This window comes from Dreissena polymorpha, chromosome 2 (assembly GCF_020536995.1).
Source record: "Dreissena polymorpha isolate Duluth1 chromosome 2, UMN_Dpol_1.0, whole genome shotgun sequence".
Taxonomy (NCBI): Eukaryota; Metazoa; Mollusca; class Bivalvia; order Myida; family Dreissenidae; genus Dreissena; species Dreissena polymorpha.
Window position 1 is genome coordinate 123,900,480 of NC_068356.1, and position 19,089 is coordinate 123,919,568.

At 34.5% G+C, this 19,089-nt stretch overlaps 1 protein-coding gene across 1 annotated transcript in view; it reads right to left on the reverse strand.

Moving 5' to 3' along the window:
- The window catches only part of LOC127868844 (uncharacterized), a 45,080-nt gene extending 31,132 nt beyond the window's left edge, over positions 1-13,948 (reverse strand). The window contains exons 1-24 of the mRNA XM_052410930.1: positions 13,790-13,948; positions 13,384-13,540; positions 12,549-12,712; positions 11,913-12,060; positions 11,101-11,249; positions 10,659-10,806; positions 10,394-10,560; positions 9,049-9,196; positions 8,771-8,931; positions 7,967-8,054; positions 7,517-7,597; positions 6,989-7,158; positions 6,605-6,752; positions 6,017-6,177; positions 4,761-4,848; positions 4,352-4,432; positions 2,957-3,129; positions 2,671-2,833; positions 2,385-2,530; positions 2,016-2,163; positions 1,042-1,214; positions 783-936; positions 492-640; positions 153-300 (exon numbers count right to left, since the gene is read on the reverse strand). Of these exons, the coding sequence (XP_052266890.1) occupies positions 153-300; positions 492-640; positions 783-936; positions 1,042-1,214; positions 2,016-2,163; positions 2,385-2,530; positions 2,671-2,833; positions 2,957-3,129; positions 4,352-4,432; positions 4,761-4,848; positions 6,017-6,177; positions 6,605-6,752; positions 6,989-7,158; positions 7,517-7,597; positions 7,967-8,054; positions 8,771-8,931; positions 9,049-9,196; positions 10,394-10,560; positions 10,659-10,806; positions 11,101-11,249; positions 11,913-12,060; positions 12,549-12,712; positions 13,384-13,540; positions 13,790-13,847 (3,371 nt within the window). The 5' untranslated portion in view covers positions 13,848-13,948. The remainder of the gene's footprint in view (positions 1-152; positions 301-491; positions 641-782; positions 937-1,041; positions 1,215-2,015; positions 2,164-2,384; positions 2,531-2,670; positions 2,834-2,956; positions 3,130-4,351; positions 4,433-4,760; positions 4,849-6,016; positions 6,178-6,604; positions 6,753-6,988; positions 7,159-7,516; positions 7,598-7,966; positions 8,055-8,770; positions 8,932-9,048; positions 9,197-10,393; positions 10,561-10,658; positions 10,807-11,100; positions 11,250-11,912; positions 12,061-12,548; positions 12,713-13,383; positions 13,541-13,789) is intronic.
- Between the last annotated feature and the right edge of the window lie 5,141 nt (positions 13,949-19,089).

The window sequence follows — 19,089 nt, forward strand, 5'->3', positions numbered from 1 at the left end:
ACCGTATAACAATACATATATTGTAAACATGCACAATTTATAACTATGGACAGTTTTGTAAAGCAGTATGGCACAACATTTTAAGAACCTATTGTGCAGACGAAACACGATTCAAATCACACAATGATATACCGCGTTATAAACATTCTTACCTAGTGACATTAAACAGCATTTTGCACATGACAGCCTGTGTCTCTGCAGTTAAATTATCAGCACACATATAACCACTGCGTCCGTTCTTCGTCACACTTACATATCCAATATTTTGCGTCAAACCACCGTGAAGACTAATCGGAGACACTAAAATATTAATAAAACGTTTGTTCTTACGAATGGAAGTTAATTATTTGATTAATAATAGGACATAAATTGGAAAAAAAATGAAATTCTTATGATATATTAATTTTTCGCAATATAGAAAATTTATAATGTATCTCATATTATTGGGAATAATCAAGTAAAACAGGAGTACAGACATAGTTTTAACCTACAACAATTGATTGTGAGGCCATAGTTGCTGCAGCTGTACGATCCCCAGTCAGAAGAGGGACACAGAGAAATATCGGATTCATGGCCGATGCATTGAAGGTTTCTCAGCAATGAGTTCGAATAATAATAACTGTTTGAAGAGGCTGCATCTCTGATGAGTAGAACAAAGAAATAAAGCTAGGCTGACAAATAAATACGTAAATCACTTTAAAACGGATATGCACGGATTTATGTGATGAAATAGCAATGCTACATACTGCAATCAAGAAAGGGAATAAATATATCTCGAATACCTAGAAAAATTATATCCTTGAAGACGACAAAGGGCATCTGTACTACTTTTTCCATTATAATTATCCGTGCAAATTGGTCTCCATTGATTTTCAAAATACAACTCAACACGACCGTCGTAATTCGTTTTCCCTCCTGTCAGACGAATGGGCGTTTCTGTATTTCAGAAAACATATATTTGGTTAACTATTGGAGATACCCATGATTATTATATTAAAAAGTATATGTACAAACTACTTAATATAATTATCTTGAACCTACCTCGAACCTTGCAGTCAACGGTTGCTACGTTCCCATTATCACACTCTGTTTCATTCCACGGGTAACTCTTACACTCGCCAAGGTCATGCTCGCTTGATTCGCAAGATACGTTGTTAATCAGGTATCCGTGCACACCATGCTCGAATGGGGAATCGTCTAGTACTGATGCATTCCTAAAAATGTGAAATTGACAATCACATTTAAACAAAATAAATACTATATCTGTCAAAGACAAAACACGTTTAATTATATCATTTAAACATTAAATATTGCATCCAGAGGAGAGAGATGTAAACCAAAACCGAGGGCCAAGGTTGACTTTTCTATTCGACTGGTGGTGGAGTAATATTTACTTTGCCCGGTAGTATGCCTGTGATGGGTACTTTATTTTACCGAACACAATACATGTTTTTTTACATAAACAAACCAGTCATTACATTAATCATTCGTAAACATTGTTGTTAAATGTCAAGCGCCCATAGCCTTTGATATATTAACATACTTTAATTCAGATTATTACTTAAAGGGATTTTAAGGAAAATCTCATGTTCGTGGTTCTTTACACTTTATAGCCCGATCGTTATAGACTCTCCTATGACAAGTCATTAAAAATATAAGACGTCCGATCATTTATCAATACAAAATTTATTTACAGTCATATATCAATAATTATCATCGATGACAATGTAACTTATATCAAACACTAAAATTGATTTCCGTGAATGGCTTTTCAAAAATGCATCTCTATAACACACAGAGACAAACCTTGCAAAACCGGAACAATATGTCATTATGACTCAACTATGTCGATTGTGTTAAATAAAGTCGACATAAACCATAATAAAATTAGCAAGTATTCAAAGAGGATCATTTCCGATCAAACAGGTTTTCGGAACGTTTTAAACTTAACTTATCAAACGGTATAAAATTCTATAAATTGCATACACAAATACCGGTTATGAAGCAAAGCTTACCAAAGACGTATTCCAGCCTTTCTGCATACCACATTTGCCTCCGCCACACCAAATCCTCCAGCACAGATGGTTCCCCATCGTCCATGGTGAAAGACCTCTACCCTTCCAGAGCGCTCGCTACTACCGTTCACAAGACGTATAGTACTGTCTGCGATGGTAAACATTCATAAAAAGTGCACATGCAGTCAAAGGTATTATTATGTACCCATGGTAAAGTAATAAACACAATCAATGTTGATATTTGTGAACTATAGTAGCTGATTATATAACTGATTATTTAATCAAGGTGTATCTTAATGAATAATAATATGTGGCATTGTCATAAACAATGGTTTGAACAACTTTAAAGAATCTTCACAAATTACTCACTGCATGCAATCGCGACCTGTGTACATGAATCCATTGTCCCCCATTTCCCAGATTTACAATCCGAGACGTCTTTTGCAGTGTTACTGCATTCTAGGTAAGGTATCGCTGTTTTACTGCGTTGTGACGTTGATGTGATCAAATACCCGCTTTATTAAATGCAACAAAACATTATTTCCTACAGTAAAATTATTTCCTACAGTTACCAATTATATTAAGCACATTTCCACATCACTGCGCTATTGACATAAATTAATTTCTCAATGCAACATCAGCTTCCCAAACAAACCTTTGATTGAATCCTAACTGCTGGCAAAGAAGATTCATGCTTATCGATGTAATGTCGTTAAAATATCGTTGACAAATACCTAGCCAAGTTCCATTATAAAAGACTTCCACTCGACCAGATTTGATAGAAGAACCATCTACGATTCTTACAGTGGAATTCGGGGCTAGAACACAATAGAGGTAGTGCAAGTTAACATATATATGTGCAAATTTAAAATACCAATTTAAGAGACGGATACATATAAATGAATGCATTCTGTTTATATTGACAAAAAAAACCACCTTACCACAATTTACTGCCAGTTGATTATATGAACTACACGAGATAATTCCCCCATTTGTCGGCGGAGTACATTCGAGTATGTCTGTTTCGTGTCCAAGGCACCCCTGTGCACTGATGACAGAGGAGGAGCTACCTTGCGAATCGAAATGTGACCAGGCATTGTGAAGGGTAGGAAACCTGGATATAAAATGTAGCCCTTTAATAGAATTGTAAGCATACAAACTGGAAAAGTAATAATTAGTGAATATATGCGTTCAAGCAAGTGTTTTACTAGATAAGTATTTAGTAGTAGAAGTGGTAGTGGTTCTAGTATAAGTAAAAGAGTAGTAGTTGCAGTAGTAGTAGTAGTAGTAGTAGTAGTAGTAGTAGTAGTAGTAGTAGGAGTAGTAGTAGTAGTAGAAGTGGTAGTAGTAATAGTAGTAGTAGTAGTAGTAATAGTAGTAGTAGTAGTAGTAGTAGTAGAAGTAGTAGTAGTAGTAGTAGTAGTAGTAGTAGTAGTAGTAGTAGTAGTTATAGTAGTTGTAGTCGTAGAAGTAGTAGTTGTAGTCGTAGTCGTAGTCGCAGTCGTAGTCGTAGTACTAGTACTAGTAGTAGTAGTAGTAGTAGTAGTAGTAGTAGTAGTAGTAGTAGTAGTAGTAGTAGTAGTAGTAGTAGTAGTAGTAGTAGTAGTAGAAGTAGTAGTAGTAGCAGTAGTAGTAGTAGTAGTAGTAGTAGCAGTAGTAGTAGTAGTAGAAGTAGTAGTTGTAGTAGTTGTAGTAGTAGTAGTAGTTGTTGTTGTAGTAGTATGGTCGTATTAAAATAATTAGTAGTAATAGTAGTTATCTTACTTGTTATTGAGCGTTTTACTAGATAAGTATTTAGTAGTAGAAGTGGTAGTGGTTCTAGTATAAGTAAAAGAGTAGTAGTAGTAGTAGTAGTAGTAGTAGTAGTAGTAGTAGTAGTAGTAGTAGTAGGAGTAGTAGTAGTAGTAGAAGTGGTAGTAGTAATAGTAGTAGTAGTAGTAGTAGTAGCAGTAGTAGTAGTAGTAGTAGAAGTAGTAGTAGTAGTAGTAGTAGTAGTAGTAGTAGTAGTTATAGTAGTTGTAGTCGTAGAAGTAGTAGTTGTAGTCGTAGTCGTAGTCGCAGTCGTAGTCGTAGTACTAGTAGTAGTAGTAGTAGTAGTAGTAGTAGTAGTAGTAGTAGTAGTAGTAGTAGTAGTAGTAGTAGTAGTAGTAGTAGTAGTAGTAGTAGTAGTAGTAGTAGAAGTAGTAGTAGTAGCAGTAGTAGTAGTAGTAGTAGTAGTAGTAGCAGTAGTAGTAGTAGTAGAAGTAGTAGTTGTAGTAGTTGTAGTAGTAGTAGTAGTTGTTGTTGTAGTAGTATGGTCGTATTAAAATAATTAGTAGTAATAGTAGTTATCTTACTTGTTATTGAGCCCCAACATTTTGCACAATATAATTGCATCCTGTTGTGTGTGTCCATCGTAACATATCCCTCTCCATGATCTGCAAATATAGATAGGTAAAAATCTGTTTCATTACATCAATCGATTACTATTTCTTAGCTCTCATAACTGTTCTTTCAAAAACGTCATAAGTATTGAAACTAAATGACAATGACCATCCGGAGGTAAAACCTTATTGTTATCTATACCTTGTTAATATGAAAGACAATCCGCTACACTCAAAAAGTATATCGTCTCTTTTGAAGAAAAGTGTAAATAAATACACATTAGAATGATTATAGTAAAATACATTTATCGCCTTTAATACGTTTTGATTTCATAATATTAACTATATAAAATATTTCAATTGACATTGAACTACTTTTTACCCTTGTGTTGTAGATTCTGGAATGTATAGTTCAACTCTCCCGTTATATGCAGTTGTACCATCAATCAGATGTATTTGTGTCTTGGAGTCTATTTTCAAAAAGCATCTATGACTTATATAACAAAGTATAAGCATGAACGAGCGTATAATAATAATAATACACCGTAACCATGATATTCAAACATAATTGGGTTAATTATATCAAAACAATATATAGTTTTTTTCTTTGTCGTTAACGTGAAACTTGGCCCGTTAAACCGAGAAAGAGCATTTTCGGAAACGGACAATTTCAATCGAGTTTTTTTTCTGTCGACTTGTTTGCAAAGCAACAATTGACCTGTAGTGAATGCTTTACGTTTAATGTATTAATTATGACTTACAAGTTAACATGAAATTGATATTATTTAACGAAAACTCTTTCTTGGTTTTCTTGGCTTTCATCCAAAGTCGAACATAATCTATAATGTATGATGGTGAATCTATATTAATAAATGATTTATATTTGAGAAACTCTTCATGAGTAATTGTGTAGAAACTGTTTAAATGGTCAAGTTGGCGATTTTCAAACCCGAGTACGCCCGAATATTTAAACAAATCCACAATAACGACAATATTGTACAGGCTTTAACGACACCACGACTCATGTATTCCAATCATTCGCATAGCTTTTTAACATGTTCTCTCCTGTAATATGTCGTTCTGGTGTGTTGGTGGATTTAATGAATTGGTGCGTATAAAAATACACGCACCACTACGACAATTATGTCATTTGCCTTTCCGTCGTGTTTACGTGTCGGAATTTTGCGCCTTTACAAACTGCAAACACGAGGATACACCAAAACGACACGTACCTTGATTTGTCATTTTGGTTGATGTATTTTTCGTTTGATAATTTCAAACCCACCATACCGCCAGAACAACAAGCAGGCGTACTAACGCGCCAGAACTTGGCAAAATATCGAGAGGTTTAGAACCGCGTGTTAGCAACGTTCAAAGACGCCACAACGATATGGCGAAAATAAACCATCATACGGTACTCTTATGTGCCAACAAGTATTTATATTATTTTAATATATATTTATATTAATTATTGAGTTTTCATCCTAAACATTGCAATTAAACAGATAACCACATTAGAAGATCGAGGCATGGCCCTTTATATACCTCAAATAGGTTTGCGGGATATAAAAAGTATAAAAACCTAGGCATTAACGTCTAACAGTTTACTTTACATTTAATATTGATTTATTTCCTTACAGCAATTGAAACCGACACTTGTTCCATTCACACACGTTTCTTCATATTTAGTTTGCTGGCAGTCAGCTAGATCCGTTTCGTTCCCAATGCAGTCGTAGCCATGTGATTTCATTCCCCCAGTCCCGGTATGGAAACGCCCATCGTCATATATGGTAAAGTTTCTGTAAAGAATTTGTGTTAATTTCATAAACTTTGGTTCTATGTTTTTATCCCAAATATGTTTCGAAAAATACCAGTCATAAATTTTTTTAAAAAAGTCAATACAAAAATTCACAACTTATTTATACTGAAGCAAGTTTTTACTGTCAAAATATTCGGAAAGCGTTTTATTACTACTGCAACAAATTAAAAACAATGTATCAATTAATATTCTTCCCTTTTTCAAAAGTGAAAACAGTTTGGTGTAGTTTTTGCGTTCCTTCGTAACAGGTAGATATCGACAAATAGAAAATAAAATTTGAATGACCCAGAGGCAAATGTTCTTAATTTTATTAGTTATATTTATTTCGACACTAATATATGTTTTATCAGGTTTTTATGAAATAATTACAAGGACAAAATCATGAAATATATTACATCTGCACTAACCCTCCTTCAAATCCTAGCATCCTACAGACAACAATTGCTGTTTTATTATCAACTAAATCAGAGCAAACAGTTTCCCAAGTTGATCCATTCAAGATTTCCAGTCTACCAGAATATTTTGTTTGCCCATCCATAAGACGTACTTCGGGTCCTGTTGAAGGTATGTCATTTTAAGTTGCGAGTTATGCAAAGTTTCAAAAGTATTACTTTCATTATTCGGATATCTTCTCAAACTTAATAGACACGCGTTGGAATGAAGAAACGTTCAATTTATCTTAATCGCAATTTAAACCGTTACGAATAATGATTAATGTTTTATAAACTAAATACATTGAATTTTAAGATATCACCAAAATAAATGAACAAATTATTTAAAATTGCACTTACCGCAATTGATGGCAGCATGGTCATATGTACTGCACGCACCCAGCGTCCATTTATGAGGCGGTGTGCATCCTGTAATGTCTGCTTCGCCGCCATTGCATCCCAGACCACTGATGGCATCAAAACTGCCATACGATTGATAATGTTCAGAGGCATCGTGTATGGACGCATACCTGAATATATAAACATGGTTACTCAAGACAAAGTATCATATTCTCTAATTGACATCTACTTCTCACATAAATTAAGAATTATTGCACGTTTCAAAAACGCCTCAAAATGAGCTTATTACTAAAACTAGAGACACCGCCCTGAACCAGTCTATAGTGGTCTGATTTTTGTTATAAGAAGCTCAAACACACAGTCAAAAATCACACAAGAGTAAATAAGCTCATATAATGCATTTCAAAATAAACAACAATAGACGAGAATCTTAATTAAGTTAAATTTAGTTTTTAAGAGTTTTGTTCACCAGCGATTCCACACTCTTAAGTTTGTTTTAAGTTAAACTTTTGATTTTAAAATTCTTACTCTGTTCTTAACCCTAACATTCTGCATAACACCTGCGCATCCCTTGTTGTTTGTCCAGCGTAACATATTCCTCTCCAAGCACTGTAAAGAAAACATCACGGTTTTAAAATTGTGCTTGTTATTGCAAACTGTTGTTCATAAAGACTATATCTATTTTTACATTGTTCGACATGTTAGGATTCGAGTGGCATAGTAATGGCAAATGACCGATAACGTTCAATTATAGTTCAATTATATTTCTAGTTGCTCATCATTCATTACATACGTGGAATATTTCAGAATATTAAAACACGTTTGTCCAAAACCATAACGAAGACAAATACTTATGTTGTGCAGGTCAGATATATGTTTAATTAACACAATGCATTGTGTTTTCCAGAAACATTATCATTTTGCCGAGCAAAAACGATGAATAAAAACCTTTAATAGAACAAACTACATAATATTTACCCGTTTGCATTATTTTCCCGTTCATATATTTCCACTCTACCGTTAAAAGAATTTTTTCCACCGATGAGTCGTATCGGTGTTCTGGAATCTTTATGGAAAGAAATAAGTTTGGTAATATTTGTTATTTGAATCGTAACATTCTTATACTTATTGTTTGTTCAACGTTCCCCCTTATATCAACGTTAACGTGCGCGTAGATTCTTTAACCATCGTTCTTAATTCCGAAACATAATGTCTAATTTATCGTAACATATTTTATTTTTATTTTTACATAATAGTGAGCACTTTTCAACCATAGTCTAAACAAAATATGACGGTGTCATGTTCTTAATTTAAATCAGGCTTGTTATTATTTAATAAAATCAAGATCATGCGTGTGAGCTTGACCTATCGACTGTATAGTATGTTTTATTCCCGTAAGATACATACACTTTTCATGTTGGAATGATTCAGAAATTCAACTGTTTTTGTTGATGACACTGTAAGCTCAGTTTAATAAGAATGAAGATGGAAATCATTGATTACAATAGGAATATATAAAACAAAACTTTATGATAGGGCTTTAAACTTTCAAAATGTGATATGGTTGATATCTTGTAACCTTTTCAAAAATGACATTTTGGTGTTTGTATGTAGCTTTGAGAAGGGACACAGACTATCACAAACCTTATTTAGCTTTACGCATTTCGCCTAAAATGTTATTATCTTAACATTAACAAACACCTCAAAAACGCAGACGCACATGATAACCGCGACAATAGTGGATATGTTTTAAGTTCGAAAATACAGCCAACAATTTCTTACAGCAATTAAAACCGACACTGGTTCCATTGATACACGAGTCCGCATAGTCAGTGTGTTCGCAGTCCGCAATTTCTGTTTCGTTTCCAGTGCACCTGTAGCCGTGCAATTCCATTGGTCCATTACCAGTATGGAAGCGCCCATCGTTGTAAACCGTTATATTTCTAAAAAACGCATTCTGTGTAATGTTTTGTTATCAATGCTCATTATTCGATGCAAAGGAAATGCATGTTTGGGTATATTCAGGGTTTTTTCATACATAGACACACACTTATGCTTACCCTTGCTCGAATCCCAGCATGTTACAGACAACCATTGCTGTTTTGTTATCAACTAAATCAGAGCAAACAGTGTTCCATGATGATCCATTCAAGATTTCCAGTCGACCAGAATACGGCTTTGGACCATCCTGTAGGCGAACCTCTGACCCTTATAAAAAAATAAGAAACAGTAATACCAATCAATCTGTAAAGGTCATAAATAGCATGTATAAATAACTCAAAGTAATAATGATAAAAGAATGTTATATGCGTCATAGCATCATCGGACGATTCTTATTCATTGTTCGCTAATATATTTGTTTAATAAACGCTTATAATTATAATAAAATTGGCCTGTACATCTATCAACATAAGCTAGGGTCATGTAAATAAGAATTCTTTGCAAACACAAGTAAATCAATACATAGTCAGAAATTCATCTCGAGACATTTCTCATCAATTGTATGATAAGTATAATTGATCGATAAACACTAATTATAAAGATTTTCCGGTATATCTATTACAGATTTGTTTGCAAAATTAAGTAAATCATTACATTTTCAGCAATTCACTTTGTTTAATACGTTATCATTTTTTTCACAAAAGTGTGTTATATTAGTAATAATAATAAAAATAATTAATGTGCATGAGAACATTGAAACATTTATAGAGAATAATAGGTTGGTGACGTGGATGGAGAATGGTTATCTGGCAAGTCGGAGGAAGTTATCGGGTGAGCCGAAGGCGAACCCGATAAGACTCTCCGACGAGCCAGATAACCATTCTCCATCCACGTCTCCAACCTATTATTCTATTTATCCTGTCACATTCGTTGAAATGTTTCTAAAATATGTAGTTTTCGAGTATTTTGTGTTTAAATATTTAATACGGGAAAAAACAAGCGCGAACAAAAACATTGTGACGTCACGTCATGCAAAACGCTTAGGCTAGCTTCCATCTTGTTGAACAACAGAGAAATCGAGTCAATCGTTATTAAATCAATTCACAAAGACGAAATTATGCTGTTAAAATAATAATGTTTAAACAAACAGTGCTTTACGTGTATTTTGTTGTTTTTTTTTAAATTGAAAACAAGTATATTTTATTAATAGAAGATAGTACAGGCGTGCGCATGCGCGGAGAGCAACTGACGGATTTTCGAGGTCACGTGGTTATCTAGCCTAATATCTTTTGGGATATTAGGTTACCTGGTTATCGGGCTGATTTAAAGGCATGTGACAGGATAAATATAGTTATGTAGTTATTTTCCTTTTTTTGAAAATCATTGTGCGTGTTAAATAATACAATTTAGAAATCAGCGCTTCGATGAACCAACACTTAACAAAGTGTGATAAATGTAGCATACTGCATTTCACAGAGGCATCTTCATTATGGAGACAGTTCGATGGAGAGAGCCAGTCGCTTGATTTGCATTCAGAGATGTCACTTTCGCGTCCCGTACAACGCATTTCATCAATGGATATTGATCCACTGCCCTCGCCGTAGTACGCACCACCCAATGCTTTTGCATCTCTGAGGAATATTTTTGAAAACATTACATTTAAAAAAGTATGTAACACAACGCACTTTAACTTTACATGTTAATGAAACGTTTTGTTTAACTATCGTACTTTGTGCTGTATCCAATCATGCGACAGATGACCTTTGCTTCAAGGTCATCAAAGTTGTCATCACATATCGTCCCCCACTGTCCCCTATATTCCACCTCAACACGACCGGACTGAGCACTGGTGCCGTTCACAAGCCGAATCGGTGTACCTGCACAGAAAATGTATGTATATCAGATGTTTTTACCGATAATTTAGTACATAAACATGTACATGGTAAGTGGTGTATAGTGGGTATGCACTGTGAAGATGTCTAGCTTAACTACTGCATTTAGTTCTATAAATATTGGAAACATATGTCTGATTGTAATGGTGTTTAACAATTGGTCTAGAGGCAAAAGGAACTGGCTGTGCTTTACTATCAAGTGGTCGCATGTAAGATCTCCCTGTTCACATCACCTTTTTACTCTTGCGTTCTTATAAAACCGAAATGTATTGTACTCACGACAGTTCACTGAAGCCACGCTTGATGAAGAGCATGTTGTACCATTCCAACGAGTACACATGGAAATATCCTTTTCAACTGCTTTACAGTTGTAGGATATCGGCGAGAACTGCTTGCTTAAGATGCGAGGTGAAGGAAGTTGCGCTCCACTGAAAAGTGTTCAATATATAATTAAAATACAACATATGTTTCTCATATTGCGACAGTTCAGCACATACATATGTAAAACGGTTATACTTCTTGGAAAGAAACTAGAGAACTGACTCAAGAAGCCCATTTCATTTAATCTATATGGTATTGAACGTATTCGTCCTACTGCACGGTTTATGCAAATAATTTATTATCTTTAGACAAACCAAGTAAGTTAGGGTATAAACAATATATCAGCAATGTTATGCATGATGTTTTATGTTAATATTTTATCTTTTTAATTATTCTTTTTTCTTTGAATGGGACCATCGATTGGTAATTATTTTTAAATATTGTTTCAAAAACATAGCATTTAGAATTTATGACGGCTTATTGTTAGTTTTAGATTAAACCTTACTAACAAAGTTCCTGCTCAGTTCGAAGTCGTCCGAGTGATTTAAAATGAAAAATAAATTCTTATGAAAGATATCAGTAAATTAATAGCGTAATAAAGTACATCATGCTTTAGACAGTTGAATTCTTTCGATATATCATTGAATTTTAAATCTACAACTCTTTTGAAAATATTAACGATGAAACGAGTTTATGTGTTATAAATTTAATGTTTTTAATATATTGTAAACGGAAAAACATCAGATAGCATGAAGCATAGAATCCATTACTTTGAACCAAATCCCATCATTCCACAGACGACCATGGCCTCGGATATGGTGAAATTGTCGGCGCATATGGGTTCCCAGATTCCAGAAATGTTCACCTCCACCTGACCGTCGTGTATGGTATTACCGGATGTCAATCGCAAGTGTGTTTCTAAAAAGATGTATCGTTCATTTGTGAACTACAAATGTACATAAAAAGTTTAGATGTGCGCATGTACATTTCAGTGGTCCACTAACAGCGTTTAGATATTGAACAATAGCTCTTTATCGGACACAAGGTTCAATCAATTTCAAAATGTAATGATATAATTTCCATTATCGAACGTGAGTATATCTATCTAGTTCATCGGCTAATTTCGGATATGAATCGTATCATATAAGTGATCCACCCATTACAAATGCAGGTAATACATGTAACCTTGGTATGAGTAAAACAAACCATGAGATACAAAATAAGTCGCCTTTATTGGTTTCTAAAGTGGAGTTCCCCACATTCACATTCTTTTTCATTTACACTCAAGAATTACCGTGTGTATTTTAAATGTTCTCAATGTTTCGTTATTTGGCTAACCTTGATGCCGTAACGGTAACTTAAACAACGCTATGCAATATGTATAACGCATAAATATATCAACATACGGCAGTTGACCCCGACGTCTTCTCTGTGTGCACAATCAGTAGCTTTCCAACTATTATGCGAGCAGTTAGCAACATCTTCTTCGTGACCAATGCAGTTGAGGCTGTCTAGCATGATAACTCCACTTCCTGGGCCAAACACGCTAGGCGGGACAACTTCTGCTAAACTGTATACATTTATAAGACAAATGACGTAATCTAATGTTTTATTATAAATATAAGTGGTGTGTAATTTCTTTCATGTTAATGTTTGTAACTGATCGCTTAGTTTTTAAACAGTGCTCTAGATTACATCCATAATGGATGGGGATAATAACTTTTCTTCAAACGCGTCAAAAAGTATAGTTTTGCACAACTTAAGTTTAGTGTAAACCTATTTATTTCATCTCGATTGCATCTAAAGCTTTGGGCGCATTTGAAATGCTCTCGAATCCATTTCCTTTGCCTAGAACCAGTACTTTGTGTCTATGGGGGAGATCTAAAGAACGCTCCCACAGTGGGGATTGAACCAGGGACCACCCATATCCACTACGCAACGGCGACCACTTAAGTGTCTTGCAATATTAGTTTGACGAATATTTTGTTTCTAATATCTCAGGTATGATGCCCCACAAAACAACCGTTTCTAATATCTCAGGTATGATGCCCCACAAAACAACCAAGGATGTACGGTTAATCTCCAAACTAAAAACGAACATTTGTAAGACCCACATTCCTAAAAATACATGCATTAAATCGCTAACTAAAAATATCGATATGATAGCGATTTATTCATATCTTAAAATATATAGTTTTCATACGGTTAAGCAATAAAGCACGTTTAAGGTAAATCTCGTACCCCATGTCCGTGAATCCGAGCATCCTGCAGACGACCTTGGCGCTGTTGACAGTGAAGTCATCATCACAGACTGTTCCCCATACTCCGTCGTGCTCCACCTCCACTCGACCAGAGTACGGCGTCTTACCGCCCACAAGGCGGATGTTGGTGGCCGACACTTTAATACAAATATCAATCAGTCAACGGTAGAGCAGTTAAAATGTCTATGATACGACTTGTCATTGTCCTACCTCATTGGTGATGCATCCAAATAAAATTGATACGAAATAAATTATTGATGGAGATATGTGTTATTATATAACATCATATAATATTAATATAAATACGTTTTTATTTGTCATAAATATTAATACTTTTTATAAATGTTTTGAACACATTAAAAAGCAAATGATATAAGTTCGCGTACCTATTGGTAGCGTAAAAAGCAGCCAACACAAAATCGTATTTAACTGATACGCCGTCATTGCCGATCAGTTGTCAATCCATTTAGAAAACAGAGAATCCAACGTTTGAGCGCAATCGGGAAGATGTTGGTTATATAGTCACACGTCACGTGGTTTCATTTATTCGTGGCCGTACGATTTGCCAACCCTTCCTTGTTGATAAAACGTCGGTTGACAGGCCAACGGGGATTTTTGTTTCAAACAATCCATATGTTTACACAGGATCATCACCGATAGCAATTTGCAATGCGGTTTGGACTTCAAAAAGGCATATTGCGTTTAATGATTGTCTGCATTACAGAATCGAGATATTTTGAAGTGGCAGTGCTTGTTAGATTGATTGTTGTCTCAAGTAAATAAAGACGGTGAATCCCTGTGTTTAAAGAACAATTTGGCCTAGTCTTAAATTGAATTTCAGAAGAACCATGCTGTAAGTGCAGTTCGTTTTAATTAAAACTGATTTAAATAATCCACAATACTATGGTATATAACAATTGTAGCATGGGAACGAATCATGAAACAACAGCAATTTTAATAATGTTGGTTTCTTCTTGATAGACATTGAATTTGACTGTTAAATAGTATAAAATATCAAATGACATGATATATCTTCAAACATCCAGTTTTTATTAGATAAAAACCGTGTTATCTGCAAACAATAAAACCACAACCACTCGAATGACATCAATCATTTTGACCGGTCTGAGATAACATTTTAAAAATACAGTACTCCGCGACCCAGGAGCATGTCTCGGTATTTGGGGCAAAAGCATTCTTGATTGAAAAAAAAGCCATTGAATTAATCAAGATTGTATTTACAATTGACAACTTACGTATGATAAATAAAATACATTATGTATGATTATTTATTACCATGAGTATTCATTAATAAATGCGTATGTGCTTTAACATTGCAATTGATGTCAACTCATTATCTTATAACTGTGTACGTTAAAACTAAAAATGTAAGATTGTTCACAATTCTTGCTGTCAATGTGGGTCACAAAATACGACAAAATATTTTTGCGCGCACATATAAGCAAGTCAATGCAAATCTGGTCGAATCATATAGGATCCGGCACGAGTTTTAATTTCCTACCTTATTATAGAAAACGACTTAAACAAATCATAGCATGACAACGCGTATCAGATCTGTTTATCCCATTCTTTCAAATAAGCTAAGGCGAATAATATTAATGCTAACTTCATTATAAAACCGTTGCAACGTATTTTCAGCAAAACCCATGTTTCATATGTTTCAGATAATAAATATTCGCAATTCTTATACACAAATGTGTGGCATGTGACATAAAGTTGCAGAAAATGCAAGACATATCCGATACACAAACAGAAAAATACGGAAAGCAAGTTATTTAGAGTTCATTAATAACTGCATGATAACAAACAACTTGTTCTGTTCAACATAGTACATTTCTATATGCAATGCTACTTCATGTATTTCCATTTCTTGATGCTACACGAAGGCAAAGAGCAAAACTTTGTAACGTCAAGTAATTCGTTTCTGCCATTTGACATCTTTGATGCATACAAGCTTTTTGTTAAATTAACTTCATATTTCTGTTGTCAGTTTAATGGTTTAAACGAATTCTAACAAAATATTTTAAAATATATTAATATTTGTTACAAGTCATTGCGTTTTCGTTTACCCGTTTCAAACGCCATCTGCCCGTATAATTGAACAAGGCTTACATCGCATAATTCAACAAGGCTTAAATCGTCTGAGATCTGAGAGAGTAACGCATGTATGTCCGTGATACCGCTCCTGTCGAGAATCATGGCAAACAGAAGCATATGCTATAAAGCATTCTCAATCGGTCCAGGAAGAAATAATAGCGATATCGAGGTGTAAATCTGTACAAGTGTCATGTTTATACAGTTTATGTAAGGCTTTACAAACTACGTATTGCGGTTTTATGAAAGTTCCCTTGATTGGAAATTGGGGGATCTAACAATAAACTTTACTATACATCGTTTAACCGACCTTTTTACCAGATTAAATATTCTATATTAATATTTGACACGTTTTATGTATTTTATAGCTTTAATGTATAAATAACCTCCCTGTAAGATGTGTGACACCAATCTTTATGTTATGTTTACATTTTCAATAATACCATGCTAACAAAATAACATAAAGTGAAGATAGAGTATATAATAATATTAAGTTCTATTATTTGTGACGTAGAATCATATCATATTTTGAACTGATTTTTTCTTAAACATGGTCGTAAAAAGACAAGTTTGTATTGGGCGTAAAAGTATGTTTGTTCATATTCAATTTTACTGCCTTAACCATGAAATATACATGGACAAATCGTTGAATATTTTTTATGTAAGATAATTGTTTTAGTAAATGAGTTTGTAATAATATTTTACATCTTCAACGATTTCACGTGCTTTTTTTATACTTCAATCCAAAATCTCAATTCATACACACATGAATTAAGAGTATGGACTTCATCTTTAGATAATTACTATTTACATATCAATAAAACAGAAATTGTGAGCATTATGTTTATTTCCGCATTATTAAATTAAAAATAATTTATACAAATACGATATAATGCGAGGAAATCAATTAAAACGTTGAGAATTTTTTAAATTGTGATCCATGCAAAAACATATTTTCTTATCCTGGTTTTCATTAATAACCAAACAGTACTGTTTATGCTTCTTGAATAAAAATAGCAAACACAATAATCATCACAAGCATAGCTCTAATTATGTATCATTAATCCACCAGTGGCGTAGCACAGAAGGCCCGGGTCTACATTTTTTTGAAACATGAAAAATATAAAAATGCTTCAACTTCGAAAAACGCATTAAAATGTTGACCCTGAGGGGGTTGAGGTGTACATTGGTTACCGCCCCTTATCTAGAGATCCGCTCTCTATATATTTATATATAGAGACTATATTATAGTCAACGGTTATATTTAACGGAGGACCAGTTAAGGTGAGGTGTTAGAAATCTGCAAATCTATTGACATGATCCTCAGACAATGGATTCTGGTCGTGTTCAAAGGATATATCTTCCAATAATCAACCCTACTTCTTTCTGTGTGCATTGCTTCTAGTTCGCTTCTTTTCACGTGACTTGCTGTTGCAAGTGTACCTCGTAAAAATTCCAATCAGCGGAACAGGGCAAACTACTCTATATACGAGATCCGTTGACATACTTGGCTGAATGCCTTGTTCAACGTCTCTGTCGATCACCTTGCTGAAGAGGTCACAGAAAGGGTGCTCATCAACCAGAAAAGGTTCTGTGCGCAGCAACTTCTGCCAACAAGGTTGGGTAACCTGAATGATGAACAGATGACCCAAATCTACGTGAGTTGTGAAAGCGACTTAGACTCGACTAGAGATGCATTTGCGGGCAAAGTTCGGCGCTGGAAGGTACGGTGGAACAACAACGCTCATAAGCCAGGCACTCTTATCGATACTCTGGATGTTACACCAAAGGCAACATACCCGGCTATACACCGTGTACTAGCAATCCTGCTCACAATGCCAGCTACCTCAGCCTCGTGTGAGCGTTCCTTTAGTTCTATTCGACGTATGAAATCGAACATGAGAACACTATGTCTGGTTAAAGACTGTCTGATTTAGGACTCCTACACATTTCAAGAGAACCGGATGTTTCGATTGATGAAATCGTCAACACATTTGCCTCGGTTAAGTGTAGAAATATTGATTTCATTTAATTGATGCAATTGTTAGAACAATTAGTGTAATAAATCGACTATAAGTAAGTTTTACACTCAACACGTTACGGTGCCGTTATAGACATAAAGACAGTATTATTGGAAAGAATTCCCATGATTTGACTTGTGAATAAGTGAAGTGTTACACTTTTAAATGTTTCTCTTTTGTATATTGTTTTAAAAGTTAGTTCTCTGGTATAAAGATAATACAGTAAAATTTAGTTCTCTGACATTGAGATAAGACAGTAAAATATCAAAGAAAAACAGGCCGAAGTCTTATATTTTCGTATCGTATTATTTGTCTAGATATGCTTTAAATCTCACCACAGGCGTTATAGGATTTAAAAATGTTCAGGAGGAGGTCCCCCGGACCCCCCGTTTTTATGTATCATATCCGGGCCTACAGCTAAAAAAATGCAAGCTACGCCCCTGTCCACGATGCCCGTAAATGCGATGTGATATAAGCCTATGCAAATAAAGAAATAGAATTGTGTTTTCAATTTTGAACCCATAACTTATTTTTATTACCAAATTATGATTGTAAATGAGAACATGTTTTTGCACTTTTGCATGTCAATTGACAATGATTGTTACTTCGTTCCACGTGATTTAACAATTTTTAGAGATATTAAAAAAGTGAATAGCAAGAGCTTTCATTGACGAAACATTCATACCAATTCACTCTGCTTTAACAAGGATGCATATCATAGCTATATTTAAATTGTGAACTTCAAAGTAGCGATAAATCGGGCGCACAATACATCTTCAAAATAGTTGTTGTTTCATTACCTTAAAAGCAGCACACTCTGACAAACTGCGGTATATATACACCTCCAGGATAGGAGAGCAGAACATATATTCAGCAAGCATGCATTCAGAATTAAGTACAGTTTCTCAGCACATTGTATGTTATAGTGACATATCCAGTGTTTATAGCAAAAAATATAATAAATTGAAGTAATGAATAGGTACATTAAGTATACATTTTGACCATTGACAATATCACCACAAAGTAACATAAACAATAAAAAGTGCGACAGCAATTGTCAACATATTGATAAAATTCAGTGACAAGTCTGAGCGATGCGTTTCTACCCCTGACTATTCACGGAAATGGTAAAGAGTAAATTATCTAGTGAATACTAGTCTACATACGTGTATGGTGACTCTCAACTGACCATGAGAGTAGCATAATGGCGAGCGTGTTAATATTGTCTTGAGATAAATACGCATCTATCAAAAATCATTTCTTTACAAAGAAATCGGAACGTAAGGATACGTGAAAATATGTTATTTAACACACTTGAACTTTTAAAAGCTGAAAAGCAGCCATCGTAATAGGAAAGTTTGAGAAGCGCCCATCATCATTTTCTGAGCTGAGTTTCAGCAACGATACTGCTTGCCCAAATGCGTTCATTGACATTTATGTCGTAAATCAGAATATTCCGATGCGGTTAAAGACCCGTTCCCACAGCCGCTTTCGCTGTGCATCATTGGTGGTACAGAAACACATCAAGTGTACAGTTATGTTGTCAACGA